Raw genomic sequence first — 21,347 nt, 5'->3', positions numbered from 1 at the left:
ATGTTGCTGTTTGTGTCCTGCAGATGTGGAGCAGCTGCTGGTGATTAAAGAAGAGGTTCCCCCTGAGCTGCAGGACCCAGAGCCCCCCCACATTAAAGAGGAGTGGGAGGAGCTCTGGACCAGTGAGGAGGGAGGGCAGCTTCAAGGGCAGCAGGAGGCTGATATCACCACGTTCCCCTTCACTCTGGTCCCTGTGAAGAGGACGAAGAGAAACCTCAGTTCCCAAAGCTTCACCAGAGACTAACTGAGGAGAACTTGAAAGAAGAGTCTCTGAGCAGCAGCCCAGTTCATCCTCTGAAAACAGAAGCTGATGGAGAAGAGTGTGGAGGACCAGAACCAGAACCAGCCAGCAAGGTAGATCCAGATCCACTTGTACAACCCCAGACTGAAGACCAGATGTCAGACTCTTCTGAAGCTGAGACTGAAGTCAGTGAGGATGATTGGGTCAGACCTGATAACACGGCCACCTCTGAGCACAAGGAACCCTTTGGCTCAAGGAGGAATTTGCCTCAGAAACTGAGCCCAGGACAGGAAGTTACTCATTGCAGTTCAAAAGAGCAAAAAGTAAAGACTGAAAGAGAATCAGAAATCATCAGGAACGTGACCTCTGGTCCTTCTGAATCTGAGACAGAAGTCAGTGAGGATGAGCGTCCCTTTAGGTGCTCAACATGCAGTAAAGATTTTGATTACAGAGGTGGTTTAGATACACACATGAGAACTCACACTGGGGAGAAACCGTTCCCCTGCTCAGTTTGTGGCAAAAGATTCTCAGTTAAGGGAGATCTGAAAAGACACATGAGAACACACACTGGGGAGAAACCATTTCCCTGCTCAGTGTGTGGAAAAAGATTCTCATTGAAGGGACATCTAAAAAGACACATGAGAACACACACTGGGGACAAACCGTTTCTCTGCTCAGTTTGTGGCAGAAGGTTTTCAGAAAAGGGATGTCCGAAAAAGCACATGAGAACGCACACTGGAGAAAAACTGTTTCCCTGCTCAGTTTGTGGCGGAAGATTTGCAGAAAAGGGATATCTGAAAATACACATGAGAACACACACTGGGGAGAAACCATTCCTTTGCTCAGTTTGTGGCAGAAGATTCCCAGTGAAGGCAAATTTAGAATCACACATGAGAAGACACACTGGGGAGAAACCATTTCCCTGCTCAGTGTGTGGAAAAAGATTCTCATTGAAGGGACATCTTAAAACACACATGAGAACCCATATTGGGGAGAAACCACCTTGCCATGCTGTGGCTTTGAAGCGTGACAAGAGAGCGAGACGCAGGTTGAAGGCCCATCCAGCCATCCAGCCATTGTCTTCTGCTTCCTGTTAAGGGAAGGGGGGGGTGGAGCTTATCCCAGCGTCTATGAGCAAGAGGTGGGTTCACCCTGGACAGGTCGCCAGTTCATCACAGGGCCAACACATAGAGACAGACAACCATTCACTCTCACAGTCACACCTACGGTCAATTTAGAGTATCAATCAGCCTCGTCCCCTCTTGATGTCTTTGGACTGTGGGAGGAAGCTGGAGTACCAGAGAGAACCCACACAGGAACAGGGAGAACATGGAGACTCACACAGAAAGATCCGGCACTTGAGCTGGGACTCGAATCCGGAACCTTCTTTCTGTGAGGCAACAGTGCTGACCACTGCACCACCGGGCAGCTCAAGTTGCAGGCCAAATAATGAAATTATTTCATGAAGAAAAAAATGCAACGATAAACCAAAATTGAACTCAGACAACAATGTGATGTGATCGTCAGTACAGTTGGTGGTGTGGGTTCCTGTGTGCATGTGTGTAAGGGAGGTGGAAGGAAGAGATGTTGGCTGCTGAACTTCAAAGAGACAATGGATGAGGAGGAAGAGAGGCTCCTGGCCAGCAAGGCGGGTTCTGTATGTAGAGAGCACCGGGCCCAGGAGCTTCAACTAGGAGGAACGAACAGCCCCCCACCCTCCAGATACCTGCTGCAACACAACTGCTTTCTCCAGGATTTTAGAGAGGAGGGGAGGTTAGCTATCAGTCCATAGTTGGCTAGAACCTCAGGGTCTAGAGGAGGCTTCTGAAGCAGTGGTTTAATGACAGCTACCTTCAAGGACTGTGGTTCATGTCCTGTTACTACAGACAGAGGAATCAGATTGAATAAAGAGGTGCTCACTGAGGGAAGACTTCCTGAAGCAGCCTAGTAGGAAACAATCTAAGAGACAGGATGAAGGTTTTGATGAGGTCATCATTGAATGAAGTTCTGGACTGTTATTTGATAAAACTGGTCTAAAGAAATATCTGGTTTAGCAGCAGTTTCTGTGTTTACTGAGGCGGCTCTGGCTCTACAGAGGACCTTCTTATGTATTTTTAGACAATTCTGCCTCTTGTTTAGTTGCCAAGTGTTGAATTCTACCACAGAGCTGTTCTCTGTTGTTAATGTTCTTCTTTTTAAAGGACCGATGGAGTCGTTAGTGTGGTGGTGTTTATTGTACTGCTGTGTTGTGATGTCGAAGTCTACGTCAAGCATTGTGACAGCCGCCAATCACAAGCCACAAGTCTCCAGTCACGAGCTGCTCGTCTCAAGCCTGCAGGTTTCCCTGGTCTCTCGCCTCCAGTCTCTCATCTTAAGCCAAGTCTCCAGTCTCCAGTCTCTTTAACAAACCTCTTTTGTGCACCCTCCTTACCCTCCTCTTCATTTGGGTCTACTTCCCTTCACCCTGCCTCCTGCCAAACAAAGGAAATGCGTCACCAAACAAAGGAAAAAGCAAACTTCTGCAGCAGTGAGCCTGCAGTTTTATCTACCATGAGATCAACCTCCATATGACTCAACTCAGAACAGGCATCTCTGTTGTTGTCATCCATCCAGTTACTGAACAGTGAACTTAAAGTTAACAGAAGAATTTAAAGTTTATTAAAAGACAGGTTTATGAGGACAGTTAATAAAAAGGTTTAAAGAGAGTATTTTTCTTAACTCACTGTACAGTTTTAAAGTTGTCAGTGCTTTTGTTTCCATGTAGAGGCTCTGCTTGTATCCTCACCCCTGTGTTTGACTATTTGGAGTGGATGTTATCAACCTTAATCTACCCTAACTGACCAATTAACAGCCTGGTGTCAAAGTGCCGCCGGGTCTCATTTGATGGCCGAGGGTCCGACCTCATTTTGTAAAATAGACGCCTGTCTCAAATAAACGCCAGGTTCGTTTAAACGCCTGGGGGCCGTTATTTGAGATTAATGTTATCTTAACTTGGTTTCATGTAAGATCTTGCAATTTATTTGAACTTCCCAGTAATTTATGTCTCATGATGTCAGTGCACCTCAAACAGCAAATCTTCAAGCTCTCAGTTCCATGCAAAAAAAGAAAAAAAAAGATGTACAAGGTGGTAACGCGTCGTTGTGAATGTGTAGATCTGCTATTTTGGCCGCATGAGACTGTCGTGGAAGTGGAAGGATACGGGCCTCAAGTTGTCACGCCCCTTTTCTTACTAATAAAGTGTTCTTGTGTAAAGTGTTCTCTGGACAATCTTGATATTTGCACTACTGTTCTTTAAAGTACTACAGTATATTGTTATACCTTGTATACCTATTGCTAAAAAAATAATAATAGTGGCCCAGTGCTGGCCAGTGCCAAAATAAAAGCCTGTTACCAATCGACGCCTGGTCTCTTTTAAACGCCCGGGCCACTAATTAGTCATTTACTGTCTCTCTAAAGGAAAGAGCAACAATACAGTTTAAATAGATTGATTGAAGGCAATCAACAAAAACAGCATTTGCCATTTTTCATGTTTTTCACTTTTCAATTTTTTTTTTAATCTTAGTTCTGTAGAAAAGAAAATCACTCTTCTTCTTCTGTGTTTTACGGCAACTGTTGTCCAAGTTTGAAAATCCACATTAGAACTGCAGCATCAATCAATCAATCAATGGATTTGGATGGATTTTGCGTTTGTTTTGTCTTCTCTTTTATTCCTTGTACTTGTGGTCATCATTGTCTCCAATCAGAAAATCTGAGGCTGGGACGTCTTGATGACGCTTGAAGAAAGGAAGCAGGTCTCAGAGGAGTGTGGACAGTGCAGTCCTCAGCTTTCTCTCTCTCTAAAGAGTCTCCAGCTGGTCCAGAACGCTGCAGCGAGGGTTTTGACGGGAGTTAAGAAGAGAGAACACATCTCTCCCACTTTAGCTTCTCTCCACTGGCTTCCTGTAGGATCTAGAATCCACTTCAAAGTCCTTCTGCTGACTTATAAGGCTCTCAGTGATAAAGCTCCATCCTATTTGAAAGAGCTCATTAGTCCCTACTGTCCCACCAGAGCACTCCGCTCCCAGAATGCAGGTCTTTTAGTGATTCCCAGTATCTCTAAAAACAGACTGGGAGGTAGAGCCTTTAGTTACCGGGCTCCTCTACTGTGGAACCAGCATCTCTCCATGGGTCAGAGAGGCAGACACTTTAACTACGTTTAAGTCCAGGCTTAAGACCTTCCTCTATGACAGAGCCTTCAGTTAGGACTGGTTCAGGTAGCTCTGAACCATTGATAGCTATGCTGCTACAGGCTTAGACTGCTGGGGGACACATCAGGTTACATGGAGCCCTTCCCTCCTCTCCTCTCCTCTCCCCCTCTCTCCTCCCTGCACATTTTTGGAACTGTCACTACCACTACTTGTTGCACTTTGTAGTTTGGCCTTGGTGTCTCGCAGTCTCTCTGTGTTTCCACAGATCCACCAGAGCCCCAACCGCCGCCTGCATCGCCCCCCCCCCCTCTTATTCCCTACTGTTACACCGGCCTGCGCTCCCCTTCCATGAACCAGTCTGCCATCCAGTCCCCCATCAAGCTGGCTTGCTCTCCCTGCCTCCCCTACCAGAAGCTTCCTTCTTCAGCTGTTATTAACATTTCCGTGTTTCCCACATTTTGTATTGTAAACTGTTTTCTTGTCTGTAACAACATCTACTGCACGTCTGTCCGTCCTGGGTGAGGGATCCTCCTCTGTTGCTCACCCTGAGGTTTCTCAGATTTTTCCCTGTTAAAAGGGTTTTCTATGGAGTTTTTCCTCAGTCGATGTGAGGGTCTAAGGGCAGAGGATGTTGTTATGATGCCATGTGAAGCCCTTTGAGACAAACTGTTGGTGAAAACGGGCTCTACAAATAAAATTGCCTTGCCTTGCCTTGCCTTTCTAGTTCCTGGTCTCCAGCCCTTCTCTCTTGTGGAGCAGCCAGCATCTCAGAGACTTGTCCAAGACCTGCAGCCAAACTGCACCGTCTGCTCCACATTCACCTTTAAAAACTGAGTGGATGTCATCAGGGAGGGAAAATGCTGGAGTTCCTTGTCCTTTGCTTGGATTTGTTTGCTTTTTTATTGAGTTTGACTCGCTGGAAGAAGACTTGTTGATCCAGGAATGAAGCTGGATTCTTCTGTGCAGAGCATTCATTGAGTTGAAGTGTGGCTGTACATTCAATGATCAGTGTTATGGTTTCCTCTCCTGTGTTAAGTTGTTGCTCACACACACACACACACACACACACACACACACACACACACACACACACACACACACACACACACACGCGCGCGTGTATCAACATGATGTTCCGAATGTTTCACCGTCTGTGGTTATCCAGCTCTCCTTGCCTCTTCACTGTCATTGTCAGAACTCTGAGCAGTCTTCCTCTCCAGGTGATGTCTCTGAGTGATGATGATTGCTGTCTGTTCAACCAGCTTCATTTGTTGATATCTGAGAAGGACTGAAGACAGCAAAGTGTCCTGATTGGCCAACAACCCCTCACAGGTCAAGGTCACTGCTCTGAGGTGGACCAGTTTACTGTAACAGTGGTGGCACCATCCACTGTTGGCGCTCTCTTCAGTGCTTCTTGTTTCTGCCCTTTGTGTGTGAGCTCCTAGAGCAGCTGGTCCGGCTCCCCCCCTTTTCTTTTCTATTCCACTAATTTTTTGGGGGGATTTTCTATTTTTGTAATTCATCATCAATCTCGGCTCACGGTCGCTACACTCTTGACCTCCTGTGAGCCTTGAAGAGAGAGAAGCCACCTTTGTGTCGGAGAAGAGCAGCTTAGTCCAGGCAGCCAGCAGCCTGAGACCAGAGGGTAGCCCATCAACGCGCTTCCCTTCTTCATCGAGCGAATCTCAGCGGGAGCCACGGTCGACGAGGTGGAGGCTTTGGAGGCCGTCCTCCCACCAGTTCGTTGGAGAGGCGTCGTACATCGATGGGAGAATCCAGCTGAGAACGTGAGCCGGTTACGTTGGTTTTCACCGATTCAGGCCTGGACTCCTCCTGATTAAGAGTCTCATGCTCTACCGACTGAGCTAGTCAGGCTACACCTGAGTAGCTTCAATAGCCTGAAGTGATCAGAGTGAGAGACGCTACAAGCTCTTCATCAGACTCACAGTCACATGAGCCATCACATGATTGATGAATGACCACAAACACCTTCATCTTTGACAAAGAATTAAAATAAAAGGTGAACCACAGATGAGACACCAGTGGTAAAAACACTAAAGTGCTGTCAAGGAGAAACAGGATACGAGCAAACACACACAAGTTACAGAGAGAGAACTCTCCCAGAGGGAACCACTCAAAGGAGAACCTAGAGATCATCAGGCTGGATGACCTCATCAACATGAGACAGGTGGATAGGAAACAAGCTCAGAGATGTCAGGAACATGAGATCCAAGTGGTGAGAGAGCAAGAACTGGTGAGGTTCCAGAACCAGGAGTGAGGTGGAGCCTGCATCACCTACTGGGAGCTTTTAGTCTAAGGTTCAACTTGGACTTGAATGATTTCTGCAGAGACAACGTGCAGGGAGGGAATTTGGAGATGAACAAGTTCCTCTCAGGCTTTCATGGAGTTTTCAGGGGTCAAACAGACCCTCCTCTGATTGGTTGTCAGATGTGTTCTCATTGCACCACAGCCTCCAGGTTGAGGGTTCTGATCCGAGTCAGACACATTGATTCTGATGCTGCTGAGCCTGAAGGGAGGATGAAGAAAGGAGTGTCTGAGAGAGCTTCACCAGACAAACTGTCCAGTTGAACAACAAACACTAGTCAGTAGGAATGTTGCTGCTGGGACCCTGATTCAAACCAGGGTTGCTGCAGCCACAACACAGAGGACTGACCACTAGAGGATCAGGGCCTCCTGGAGGCTGAGGTTGGAGCTGCTATGTCTTTGTCTCACTGAGAGATGAAAGACAATTGGAGTCCACAAAGAAATCATTGAGAAATCAAGGAGAGATGTGAGAAAGAATTCTAAGATCAAACACAGAACTCTGAGATCAAAGACAATTGGAGTCCACAAAGAAATCATTGAGAAATCAAGGAGAGATCAAAGAAAGAATTCTAAGATCAAACACAAACACAAACCCAACCCAACGACTCGGGTCCTGGACACCAGCAGACCTCTCAACACCTGCAGCATTTTTTCAGCTCCACACAAACCCAAAATTCACTGAATTTTTAGATCAAACACAAAACTCTGAGATCAAAGGTTGAAGTTTCCCAAGGTTCAGTTCTAGCTCAGACCCTTTTCAAGGTGGAACCAGCAGAGGAGCTCAGGAGAGATAACTGGACAGCAGCAGGACAGAACAGAGGCTCTCCACAATGGCAGGAGACAGGAAACAGGTTTGGACCATCTGGGCTTCTGTCCACTTTGATGGTTTTCAAACATTGAAGGAAATTGTAAAAATCAACATTGTGGGAAACGTTGGTTTGCCAGTGTGTTTACATCAGGATTTATATTTGAGTGTGTTTGCTCATCTGTTCCAGAAGCTTCTTCTAGAGTTGAGCCTGGATGAGTGGAGGGACCTTTTTGACCATCAGGACTGGTTTTTGATGGCCTGATGGTGCATCGGGGTCATCATGGTCCTCCACCATCTGCAGGGGTTCCAGGACTGTTGTGGTGTTTGTGGGAACTGCAGGGAGACGCCCTCAGACCTGGAGAGGAAGTCCTGACACCAGCAGACCCCTCACCACCTGCAGCCTTTTTCCAGCTCCACCAAACCCACCATTCACTGCCTCCTCATCATCTGGGCATCAAAAGCAGCTCAGACCTGCTGCAGCTCAGAGACCTCAGCCATTTTTAGGATGTCTCCATGATTCTCCTTCACAGGATTTTCATTCAGAAACAAGAGAACTGTCAAAGACCACAACAGTTTTCAGCTTGCTGCTAAACAGTACTTCAACTACCATTCCACTGTGTAATGGCAGTGACTGATGTGTACTATATGCAGTACTAATCAAGTACAGCCCTGACTGATACTTTATCTCCAGTGATAGGAAGGATAAGAATGTTGAAATGGACCCAGCAGGAAGAGAATCTCAAGTCATGGCAACTTTACTGAGCAGCACTCAGTTAAGTTCAGGAAACACCAGACAGTTTTACCACCTGTCAATGAAGTAGTCAGTAAAATAAATACTACACTGAACAGTAGTGGAGGGAGAGCAGAGCTGGAAATAAGACCTTACTGGAGGGAATGAATCTAGAAATGTTAGAGTTCTTTCACTTGAAGAAATCAGATTTGGGAGGGATGTTCTGGACGTTTTCATCCATTTTTATTTCATCCAGATAAACAAATCATGTCTTCTACCTGGACAGAACACGCCTTTAAAAAGTATTTAGAAAGAATCCAGGTCCTGAGGGGGTTGTGGCTGTGGCTGTTCTGGTTGGTGTTGAGGCAGGGCTGCTGAGGAGGACGCTGGTGTGGATGCTCTCTGTGTTGCTGATGGCATGGATGGAGTGCTGCTGAGCTCTGCAGCTGTCTGAGCAAGGCTGCAGCGTCTGGGTCTCGGGGCGTCCGTTCCCTTCCCTCAGTGTGTGGCTTGACCAGGGAACTTCCCAGCTCCTCCACAAACATTCTCCTCTTGCTCTTCTTGGTTGAGCTCCACTCCTGGTGGATGTGGGTCCACAACACCAATGTTTCTATGCAGACTCATCAAGGATGCTGCAAAACACAAGAATCCACCCCAAGACTTTCTCTTCAACCATGTTGAGGTCTTCATGGCTGGGATGATGCAGGTTCTCTTTCTTTTTTTTTTTGAATGTTAAATAATTAATGTTTATTATGTTTTGTTCCAGTGTTAATTTGATGATCTAAACCTGATATTTAGACAATCAGACAGCACAAAAACAGAAAATGCCACCATATCATTGAAATTTTCTGACATACAAATGAAGGTGTTGACTCTTTTTGTATAAGCACCTCCCCTCTGTAGGGCTGGTGGCGCAATGGACAACGCGTCTGACTTCGGATCAGAAGATTCTAGGTTCAACTCCTGGCCAGCTCGCTTTAAACTTTATACTGAGAAGATGAAGTGAGAACCACTGATCAAAGTCACTGAATTCCTCCCAGGTTCCCTCCTTGTCTGCTGGAAACATGAACACATGAATGATCCTGCTGCCTCTCATGTTAAGCTGCACTTGACAGTGACAGCAGGAGAACAAAAATCCCAGTGTGTCATCAACATTTCCTGTCAAATCAATGATAGAAGCTGTTGAGTTTCTGTATCAGAACAAGGAGAAAGGAGCCCCAATGAAACAGTGATGGTTCTTGATTATGATTTTGTTCTTCACTCCTACACCAGAGAGTGAAAGTGTGGGCTGGCTGGGAGCAACTGCCTGCTTCAGAGTGGGAGGAGCCTCAGGACTTTCCAGTGAGAGCTGCAAACTTCCACCAGCGCCCAGTGCCAGCAGGTCTTCATGATGGAGCTGAGAAGAGCACAACAACACCAGAGCACTGGAGAGGAGCACAACACTTCTTTGCTTCCTGGCCACTCTCATGTCTGTCTGTCCATCTGGAGCTGGGGGGAGGAGCTTCACATGTTTTTCTTTTTTAAAAAAGGGAATGACATGACTTCCTCTGTATGTTAGAATATGAACGACTAAAAATGTTCATCCCCAGTTCAAAGTTAGAATTAAATTTAAAGTAGAAAACTCTTCCCTCTTCAATCCTGTCACTCAGTGTTGTAAACTGTTTCAAACAAATTCTACTGTTCAACAGTTCAAGTGTTTCTAATGAAGCTGAATGTTCTCCTCTACTTTCCTCAGTTGGGTTTCTTTCATGTCCTCCTGAGATCAAAGACAGAATTCTGGGTACAAATAAAGACACCATCAAAGCCCCCTGATGACATCATCATCAATTCTGTCTTTGATCTGTGTCTGTCCAGTTTGTCCTGAGTGGATCCAACAGTTTCCCATGGGTGACTCTGTCGTGGTCTCTCTCCTGCTGTCTCCAACTCTCAGAGTGCTTCTACTGGTTTCTCACCATCGTCCGTGTTGTTAGGCAGAGCACTGGTTAGGACTGAGGCCAGTGATGTCATCACCCCCAGCTGAGACCTGCCAGGTGATCCTGCTTCATTCAACTCTGCTGCCTCTGCCACTGCCCTGACTGGTGAGGCTGACAGCAGGTTCTCTCTCATCTAAACTCTCTGTTTACAATGGAGGCTGAAATCCTTGTGATTGGTGGTTCAATCATCAGGTCTTTTGAACTCCCAGGTGCCATCACCTGCTGTCTTCCTGGTGCCAAAGTTGTGGACATTATTGAACGTCTCCAGGACTCATTGATCTCCACCCCTCAGCTCACATCCTGATTATACAAGTGTGTGAATGACATTACGAAGAGGCAGCCAATCATACTTCATGACCAGCTTGAGTCTCTTGCTAGTTCAAATCAGAGTCTGGGTAAATTCTGTGTTTTTTCTGGCTCCATCTCTGCTCCTTCCAGAAGCAGGGAGCATTTCAGCCTCTTTCCAGTCTGCATGAATGCTGAAAGGCTTCTGTACTGTTTGGCTTTGCTGTTTCCTGCAGCTTGGACATCAGATTAGAACGAACCACACTCACTAACTCACCTGTTCTTAACCACTGAGAGCTGATTTGGTTAAACATGGAAAAACACTGACTCACTATGAGGATGTTCTCCTGCCCTGTGTGGGTGGAGCCAAGAGAGTAAAAAGACTGAGACCCAGAAATCAGGGCTTCTTCTCCTCCATCTTAAGGTGCTTAGACTGAAGTCTCAGCTCTGACTCTAGATCTGTTCTCTGTGTGCCAACATAAATGTGATTGGACCAGAGAAGTTGATGAGGATTTTGTTAACCTGAACCATGATAGAAAATTGTTTTAGTTTATTTGACAGCTGATTGAAGACGTGGGTCAAAACTGACCGTTAACATAGAGATGGGAACAGGAAGCTGACACAAGAGGAAGGTTCCAGCTATGAAAAAGGAGTCTGCAACCATTAACAGGAATGAGCGGAAGACAATGGATGAATGGATGGATGGATGTTCGTGAAAATTTAAACCAGACAACCACTGTAGTCACTCCTACATGATAAGCGCCATAATTTTTCTCACTCATGTCTTTTTTTTTTGAACTGGTTCCATGGTGTAATGGTTAGCACTCTGGACTTTGAATCCAGTGGTCCGAGTTCAAATCTCGGTGGAGCCTCCAGCAAGTCTGTGACGGACATTGAAAGAGGAATTGCATTTTTCTATGGCCAACTCGTGCTACTTGGCTGTGGCTGGTTGGGAGGAGGCTCAGGCCCTAACAACGCTGCCACCACCTTCAATTAAGACCTCAGTTTTGTCCTGGTTGAGCTGGACAAAGTTCTCTGTCACCATGACAGGTAAATGGACATCAACTGGTCCTGAGTCATCAGGAGACACGGCCATGTGAAAAGAAAGAATCGCTGCTAGCTTGACAAAGAACTGCACAAACCAGGTTCAAGCTGGACTTTGGACCCTGGTATCTGCAACGACTCCATCAACTCCTAATCTAGTATCTTTGCTGAGGGTCCAACTATTTTACAGAACATTTGAGCATCACAACACTTAGCAGGACCTTCAAGTTGGATTCTCAGAGACTATTTCCCCAACCACTACATTGGCATCTACACTACCCAGATAGCAGGAGTCTTTGGGCCAGATCCGTTTGAAAGCTTCCTGATCCGGCTGTGGTGCACACATGGCGGTTGTGGCCCACACATGAAATACAGGTTTTAACCCGAAAGCTCCAAAATCCAAGGTGAAATGAAAATGTGTGTAACTAACTGGATTCGGTCCGAACATCCGAAGGTGCCAAATACTGAAGTAAAATCAGAACTGGACCAATCCTGTGTCTGGTGTGGTGCTGATCTGCAATCGGGATGCGGGCCGTTTTTGGGCCATCGTGCGTCGAGACACTGTTTGTGTTCAAAGTTAAAATCCCACAATAAGAAGTAGCTGAATCTGACAGGTGAAGGTTTGGAACTACAAGATGGTTGATGTTTCCTTGACTTGATGCTCTGACTGTCAGGGTGGATGACAGCTTCTTCTGCTGCTGCATCTGAGTGGCTAAGATTTGTGTCCAACCAGATCAACTTAAAGAGCTTCAACAGACAAACTGTCCAGTTTAACAACAAATACCAGTCAGTAGGGCTGAGTATCGATTCAGATTTTCCTAATCGATTTGATTCGATTTTCCGAGGTCCGATTCAATTCAATTCACGATTCAATCCGATTCAACGTCCATTTATTTATTTATTAAACCTGACCAAGTGACTGACAACAACAAAAAATGAATGTATATAAATCAAATTGAAATAAATTACAAGATAGACATTGTAAATAAAGTTTCTCCAAAGATGACACACATAAACAGGACACTCACTTAGCTACAACTGTCTCACAGCTTTTGTGCAATAACACTACAATGGTTGTGACAACTGCATCAGAACAGAATTAACAGCCATCTGTTGACTCAAATAAATGTAGGCAAATTAAAATAGCGCCAATATCTCAGTTTTTTGGAACATGGTCTGTATATTTGAAACATACAATGTAAACTGAAAAACACCATCAGACAAGTGGTGACATTCCATCTTGTTTTCCAGGCATTCTGAACTTCCTGTTTGGGTTTGGTTTGTTTTTCATTCATGCAAAAAAGAAAAGTATTTACAAGTCTAAACAGTTCTGAATTACTCCTTAAAGGGTTTTCTTGACACACGAATAAAAAAGATCTTGTAAACTTCTGAACAATAATCACAAACCTAAGTCCATAAAACTTCAAGACCTGTCATCCCTTTTCTTACTTGTTGGAGAGAGTAAGATTTTTCTGCATGAAAAGGAGTTGATCAACATGTTGAGGAGTAAGGCAGCTCCTTTTTGCCGTCACAACATCCCCAGTGGTGGAAAAAACCCGCTCGGACGGGACACTGGTACCAGGTACACAAAGGTACCGTTTTACTTGGTGGGCCAATAGGGGATCCTGCTTTGCATGTGTTCTCCACCAGCTGAGAGGATTCTCAGAGAGTGGAATGGGTGTTACTTCCCTGTATATTTTGATTTCATCCTGGGCCTTTTCAAATACAGTTTTCTGTGTAACTGTGTCTTTCCGCATGTAGGCTGACCCTAGGAGAGACATCAGTGCAGAGGATTCCTTTGGTCTCTTTGGTGGAGCAACATCTTCAACGGGATCAGGCACAGCTTCTTCTTTTCCACCAAAAGCAGATGTTTGCTGTTTGAAAATAGCAAGAAAATGATCTGGAAAGACACTTGGAACACAATTTAGAATACAACTGCTTAATATTAAAATAATGAAGACAAATTAAATTTGAGATGAATACAGTAAAGTACAAAAACTGTAGGAAATAAGGTTTTTTTTGGTGTCAATGACTTACATTAGAAGCCTCCGCCTGTGCCACAACAGAAGCTTCAGTCACCAGTCGGGAGAATGTGTGGTTCCAGGCCTCATCAGACAAGAAAGGCAGAGCCTTGAAACGAGGGTCTGACGCTGAAGCAACATAGAGCCTGTCCTTCAAGGCACGAACCTTGAAAAGATATATTTGATCACTTAAATGTAATTTAATTGGAAATTAACGTGCATGAATGCACACGCATTCACCTACATACTTTTTAAGCTTACCTTGAATTGAGGTTGTTGTCTGCTGCTGTCCTGACCTCTTTGATGACTGTTGAATCCTGGGGGACACAGCGCATCTCTTCCAACAGTTGTGCATGCAAGGGTGCAATGATGGACAGAGTCGGGGATTTTTCCTCAGACGTGGCAAGAGTGGCTGCTTTCAGTGGCTGAAGGGCTTTGACCACATCCTCTGCTACTCTTACGTCCACCTCTGTCAACGTGCAGACATCTTTCTCGTTTCTGCGTACTTCAGGTGACAGCAGAGCTGCTGAGATGGCTGGTTGCTGCTGGAGGAAACGGTCCAGCATCTCCAGTGAGCTATTCCAACGTGTCACCACGTCAATCACCATCTTGTGCTCAGGAAGCTCCAGCACCATTTGCTTCTCACTGAGGATGCGGCTCGCCGTAGAGCTACGATAAAAAAATGCAGCCATGCGTCTGACTCTGCCGAGCAAGCGTGCAGCTGTAGGGACTTTCAGCGCAGTTTGCGAGGCTAAATTAAGAAGGTGTGCAAAGCAACCAATGTGCAACAAGCCCGTCATCTCCGCAGCGCGGACAATATTTGCTGCATTGTCAGTTTCGATGGCTGCCACCTTGTTCCTAAGCTTCCACTCGCCTATTGCACTGAATAACAGTTCGCTGAGTTTTCTCGCTGTGTGGCTGGTTTCCACGGCTCTGGTTTGAAGAACATGGCATGCGAGGACCCAGTCACTAATGTAGTGAGCTGTAATGGTCAGATATGAATCTGTTGCTCTTGACGTCCAACAATCACAAGTCAATGCTACGTTCTCTGCTGAGTGAAGCGAAGTTTCGATGCTTTGTTTTAAGCTTGCGTTCATGTTTGGTATTGTCGCTTCACTTAGGTGTTTGCAAGTCGGCAAAATGTAGCGCGGCTCCAAAGTTTTTATGAGACCTCGGAAACCGTCGTTTCCCCGACGCTGTAAGGTCGAATGTCTTTGCATATAAAAACTTCGTCAGCCACGGTTATCTTATACCTGCTCCAGGCTGCGTTGTTTGAGCCGTGTCGACTGGTTTTCTGCTGGGTGATGTCTTGACAAGTGGAGATTTGTCGTATTCCCACAGTACTTTACCATCCCGTTGCATAGGTTGCATATTGCTCCCCCCCCCCCCCCCCAAGTCGTCGTTTTCTCCGTCCTTAAAACCAAAGTGCACCCAAACATCGGCCTTTAATCTCGCCGGTGCCTTCAGGGTTGTGCTTCCTTCCGCCATGTTTGCTTGACTGGTAGTAAATTCTCGCGAGATCAAATTCCATTAAAACTGGCGCCAAACGCTGATCACGCGAGACTGCCAGAGTTGATACACAGGCTGTTCTCTGCGAGTTGGAAATCGATCTGTGGGTTTTATGAATCGATATCAAACCATGAAAAGGAAAATTGATTCAAATGGATTAAATCGATTTTTTAAACCCAGCCTAACTCATTAACGATAAATCTTACATACAAACCAAACCAACATGGTGTTCCTCAAGGTTCAGTGCTTGGGGCGATACTCTTCACTTTATATATGCTTCCTTTAGGTCATATTATTTAAAAACACTCCATACATTTCCATTGTTTCACAGATGATACTCAATTATATTTATCAATAAAGCCAGATGAAGACCAACAGTTATCCAAACTACAAGCATGCATTCCAGACATGAAGGCCTGGATGACTTATAACTTGTTCCTGTTCAACTCTGATAAGACAGAAGTTCCTGTGCTTGGCCCAAAACCCCTTAGAGACACATTATCTAGTGATGTCACTGCTCTATTGTGACTCTTTATTATCATATATTTTTATTTACTTTATTATCAGGCTGTACTAACAAGTGGTTGAAGACTCTGCAGCTGGTCCACAATGCAGGTGCACGCATAGAAATAAAGCATAGACAAGAAGCATCGACAGAAACTAGGGAGAGAGAGCACATCACGCAAATCTTAGCTTCGCTGCACTGGCCTCCAATAAAATCCAGAGTAGTGATTAAAATCCTTCTCCCAGCTTGTGAAGCTCTTCAAGGACAATTCCAGTGCTAAACAAACCAAATGTGTGTTCTTGTATTATTAATTATTTTTGAAGAATTGCAGGGATGTATTTTTGCAGCATCCAAAAGTAACCTGGTTTGGTTGCATACTGCAAATTAGCTCTCAACACAGGTTTAACAGAAAAGTCACGCAGAATCTCGTGTCTTTCATGTTTCTTGTGTTGCAGCAGGTATCTGGAGGGTGGGGAGCTGTTCATTCCTCCTAGTCGGAAGCACCTGGGCCCATTTTTGATTTATTGTTGTATTTTTTTTTAGTTAAATACATTCATTATTGGGGCTGCACGGTGGTGCAGTGGTTAGCACTGTGGCCTCACAGCAAGAGGGTTCCGGGTTCGAGTCCCGGCTCGGGCACGGGATCTTCCTGTGTGGAGTTTGCATGTTCTCCTGTTCCTGTGTGGGTTCTCTCTAGTACTCTGGCTTCCTCCCACAGTCCAAAGACATCAATTGGGGACTAGGCTGATTGGATTCTCTAAATTGACCGTAGGTATGAATGTAAGTGTGAATGGTTGTTCGTCTCTCTATGTTGGCCCTGCGATGGACTGGCGACCTGTCCAGGGTGTACCTCGCCTCTCGCCCGTTGATGCTGGGATAGGCTCCAGCCCCCCCGTGACCCTTAATGTGTAGGAATAAGCAGAAGATGACGATGGATGGACATTCATTATTGGCTTTCAACCTGCGTCTCCCACTCTTTTGTCACGGCTTCAGTGTCATGTTTGGACAAATGGTTTTTCCCCACTGTGCATTCTTATGTGTCTTTTCAGGTGTCCCTTTACCGAGAATCTTTTAGCACAAACTGAGCAGGGGAATGGTTTCTCCCCAGTGTGCGTTCTCATGTGTTTTTTCAGATTTCCACTGTCTGACCATCTTTTTCCACAAACTGAGCAGGGGAATGGTTTCTCCCCAGTGTGTGTTCTCATGTGGTTTTTCAGATGTCTCTTTTCTGAGAATCTTGTGCCACAAATTGAGCAGAGGAATGGTTTCTCTCTAGTATGTGTTCTTATGTGGCTTTTCAAATATCCTTGAACAGAGAACATTTTTCCACAAATGGAGCAGGGGAATGGCTTCTCCCCTGTGTGAGTTCTCATGTGCATTTTCAGATGCCCATTTTCTGAAAATCTTGTGCCACAAACTGAGCAGGGGAATGGTTTCTCTCCATTGTGCATTTTCATGTGTCTTTTCAGACCTCCCTTTTCTGAGAATCTTTTGCCACAAACTGAGCAGGGGAATGGTTTCTCTCCAGTGTGTCTTCTCAAATTACCCTTTTCTGAGAATCTTCTGCCACAAACTGAGCATGGGAATGGTTTCTCCCCAGTGTGTGTTCTCATGTGATTATTCAAACTCCTTCTGTTCCTAAAATCTTTACTGCATGTTGAGCACCTAAAGGGACGCTCATCCTCACTGACTTCTGTCTCAGATTCAGAAGGACCAAAGGTCACGTTCCTGATGATTTCTGATTCTCTTTCAGTCTTTACTTTTTGCTCTTTTGAGCTGCAATGACTCACTTCCTGTCCTGGTCTCAATTTCTGAAGCAAATTCCTCCTTGAGCCAAAGGGTTCCTTGTGCTCAGAGGTGGCCGTGTTATCAGGTCTGACCCAATCATCCTCACTGACTTCAGTCTCAGCTTCAGAAGAGTCTGACATCTGGTCTTCAGTCTCAGGTTTTACAAGTGGATCTGGATCTACCTTGCTGGCTGGTTCTGGTTCTGGTCCTCCACACTCTTCTCCATCAGCTTCTGTTTTCAGAGGATGAATTGGGCTGCTGCTCAGAGACTCTTCTTTCAAGTTCTCCTCAGTTAGACTCTGGTGAAGCTGTGGGAACTGAGGTTTCTCTTCGTTCCCTTCACTCTTCACAGGGACCAGAGTGAAGGGGAACGTGGTGATATCAGCCTCCTCCTGCCCTTGAAGCTGTGCTCCCTCCTCACTGGTCCAGAGCTCCTCCCTCTCCTCTTTAATGTGGGGGGGCTCTGGGTCCTGCAGCTCCGGGGGAACCTCTTCTTTAATCACCAGCAGCTGCTCCACATCTGCAGGACACAAACAGCAACATCAGAAATCTCTTCATTTGACTCTGAAACAGCGGAGCAACAGACACAAACAGAAATCAACTCAATAAAAGAGACATCCTGCTACTGACGACCAGTCAGCAAACTGGGAACAGAAACACTGGCTTCAGATGCTTGGATCAACGTTGGGTCACCCAGGTCAAAGGTCAAAGGTCCCCTCTGCTGAATGGTTTTGTCCATTCATGATCACAAGGTGAGGTTCAACCACTCTAACAACACCAAATAGCCTTCAGCTATTAAAATCTTCTATGTTTTTACATTCCTGCTCAGTTGGAACACAATGGCCCTCATTACAGACACAACAAGACTGGAGAAACTTGCTGGCTACCATTAGCATGAGTGCCGCCTCCCAGTGTCCTGGTCAGTGTGTGGGGTCCAGGGACATCCTGGCCACTGGGAAAAGTGGGACAATTCTTGAATGGCCGGTCCAGCCCAGGCCGGCTGGGCAGTGAACAAAAATAACTTTTTAAAAGGCCTGGATAGTTTCCATTATAGGAGGCACAGTGGTGCAGTGGTTCAACCTGTCACCTCACAGCAACAAGGTTCTGGGTTCGAGCCCCTGCTCAAGCACAGGATCTTTCTGTGTGAGTCTGCATGTTCTCCCTGTTCCTACGTGGGTTCTCTCCAGGTTTTCTGGCTCTGCATTTGTATTCTACATGTAGCTGAGTCAATGCCTATGATATCATTTTACTCTTAATTTGGTGAACTTTCTAAACCTCTAATACTGTAATATTGTAGTAGTAACAGTGTGATGGCCTGAAGTGGAAACTCTTCTCATTGTTCTGTGCTGTTGATGAATGGTTGATGGTCTTCAAAGTTCCTGTTCATGTTGGAGCACTGGAGGTCTGAACCACTGAGACACTCAAAGAGCTGCATGAGTGACGTCGCTTCAAGCTGGCAGAACAACTCCAGCCAGGGTCCTGCTGAGTGTTGTGATGCTCCGTGTTTAGCTGTCAAGCTAGCAGCTCTGGACTCACTGATCTGGACTGAAACTGCATTGAAATGAAACAACAGAGCTTCACTGGTGTCTGCAGGAGGTTTGCCTTTGGATTTTGTCCCCTAAAGCGACTGTAACGTTGGTTCATTCTGACGGGACTCATTTGCATATCATGTGACTTGCTGCAGGACACAGAGAGACTGCTGACACGCGTGTGTGTGTGTGTGTGTGTGTGTGCTGCCTGAGTCCTGTGCTGCTCTTTCAGCATCACCATCCTGGTCCTCCTGATGTGTCTGGTAGTCTTCAGCTGGCAGCAACCACCTTCAGCTGCTCCACAGCTTTCCTCATGTGTCTGATCCATGATGGTGGTAGAATGGAGCTCCATCATCAGAACAAGTCCCACCAACATTGTGCTGCCTGCTCTTTGACTTTTACTGACTTGTTGTTGCTGATTTGATCCACCATCTTTATCTGAGGGGGCACTGAGCAGGTCTGGGATCATGGATGGGATTGGACCACCTTTGCCTTCAGAAAAACAATCCAATCCTTCTTTCTGGCTCCTGAAGGTGGAGTTTGTCTCTGGGATTTTTCCACAAAATTTTAGAAGTTAAAAACCCCACAAATCCTGATGGACTCCCAACATTACTGGATTAAGAGTTGACAAAATGATCTGCAGGAGCGGAAAAATCTGCTGAAAAAGGTGCGTGATACAGTGTCAGCTTCCTCTCATCTCTGTCACACTGCTGTGTGTGTGTGTGTGTGTGTGTGTGTGTATCTTCATGGAGGTTTGTTAGAGTTTGCAAAGGGAAACAGGAGGCTGTTGTTGAGGAGTGGATTGGTGAGAAAGGAGAGTGGAGCTGTTCAGGTGCAAACAGAGTTCAGGGGCTCCAAACAAGAAGCTGAGAACAGGACAAGAAGAAACAAGAGGTTTAACACAACGCCAACCCTTCAGTTTGGTAAATATCGGCTACATTGAGAGCTCTTATTGAGTCTGACTTTATTTTGTAAGTTGATCTCAGAATTGGACCGTCCAGTTAAGATCATTTCTGTTGTTGGTTCTCAAGATCTGGATGGATGCTCTATGTTATTGATTTATTTTCTATTGATCAGTTTTGGTTTTCAAGACTTGGTGAAGGGATTTCTCTTTAATAACCTGGCCGACCCTTTTTAGTTTTGTTGCTATTGGCAACAGTGACGAGTGTTCTTGTTGGTTTGAATATATTTGATACAGGCCATCCAATGAAGGCAGATGTCAAGATTTAGTTGTTGGCATCTGATGAGAAATGGTTTTGTAGTTTTCTTTCTTAATTTGGCCCCGAGGGACTGCCACCACCTCCTGGTCAGGGGTTTGGGGCCTCAGGGACCCTCAGAGTTCCACCAGCAGAAGCTCAAGCCCTGTTCAAACTACGCTACTTTTTGTTAGCGACAGGCCCTGCTGTTCACACCGTCGACGCTCAATCAGGCTGCTGTTCACACCACAAGATTTGTTGGCACACAGGAGTGTTCAGACTACATGATTTTCCCCGTCAGGAGGCGTGGCCAACTGCACAGCTGACCAGGAAACTCTTGGAAGCAGCGCACGCCCCTTTCATTGTAAACATGGAGGCGGAGCAGAACGCAGCCCTCCAGGTCCTTAGTGCGCTACCATGGAGCCAAGACAAAGTGAAATCCAATTACATGACAAAAACAGTGATCCAGAGAACCACCTTACCCCCCCCCCCAACACCACCACATCCTTTCCCGCCTCAGTCGCCATCATGTGCCCCCTTCACATTTCTGTCTGCCCCCTTATAAATGCCCGTCTACAACCGGGCCTGCTGCAGCTCCACTTCCTGGACTGAATGAGGGGCCCAGCAGGTCCCTGCGGGGACTCACCTGCTCTGTCCAGCCTGACTCGGGGCTTCAGCACGGCATCGAGCAGCAACCTCTGCCGGCGGTTCTCCCGCTCGTACTCCGCCACGGTTTCCTCCAGCAGAGCCACGATCTGCTCCGCGGCCGCCGCCAGCCGCTCGGTGAGCAGCGCTCTCAGCACCGGGACTCCAGCCGCTGAGTCTCCTTCTCCCAGCTGCAGCAGGAAGTCTTCAGCGGCGGCGAGGATCCGCTCCTGGACCGACACCCGCAGCAGCTGCGCGGCGCACATGTTGAGGTTCTACCGGCGCCACTCAGCCTTCAGGAGACAAAGACCGAGGCCGGGGGTTCACGGACTTCTCCGTCTTTCCTTGTTGTGTTCAAAGCTTCCCGCGTCTTCTTCTCGTTTTGTGAAGCGCGTATTGATGACGTATGTGGTGACGTTGGAAGCCTTGTAAGCCGGCGGTGGCCACGTGACTGATTCAGGAACTGGCGCTGCGTCTGAGTAGCCAAGTAGGTCTGATCCTAGGTCTCAGGTCGGAGGCTGTCCGAAACCACAACTGGCGCGAGTAGCGACCTACTTCTCA

The 21,347-nt window shown here is 46.3% G+C and overlaps 1 protein-coding gene and 2 non-coding genes across 3 annotated transcripts in view; all 3 read left to right on the top strand.

Moving 5' to 3' along the window:
* The first annotated feature begins 711 nt into the window (after window positions 1-711).
* The window catches only part of LOC147270812 (uncharacterized), a 31,354-nt gene continuing 10,718 nt past the window's right edge, over window positions 712-21,347 (top strand). The window contains exon 1 of the mRNA XM_086205434.1: window positions 712-1,267. Within this exon, the coding sequence (XP_086061560.1) occupies window positions 712-1,267 (556 nt within the window). The remainder of the gene's footprint in view (window positions 1,268-21,347) is intronic.
* On the top strand, window positions 9,194-9,266 carry trnar-ucg (transfer RNA arginine (anticodon UCG)). The gene has a single exon. It is a non-coding gene; the product is annotated as a tRNA-Arg (tRNA).
* trnaq-uug (transfer RNA glutamine (anticodon UUG)) lies at window positions 11,350-11,421 on the top strand. Its single transcript has one exon. It is a non-coding gene; the product is annotated as a tRNA-Gln (tRNA).

This window comes from Aulostomus chinensis, chromosome 1 (assembly GCF_037954235.1).
Source record: "Aulostomus chinensis isolate RoL2024-O1b breed Wild chromosome 1, RoL_Achi_v1.0, whole genome shotgun sequence".
Taxonomy (NCBI): Eukaryota; Metazoa; Chordata; class Actinopteri; order Syngnathiformes; family Aulostomidae; genus Aulostomus; species Aulostomus chinensis.
The sequence above is the reverse complement of the archived record's forward strand: the minus strand, read 5'-3'. Positions and strand labels throughout refer to the sequence as shown.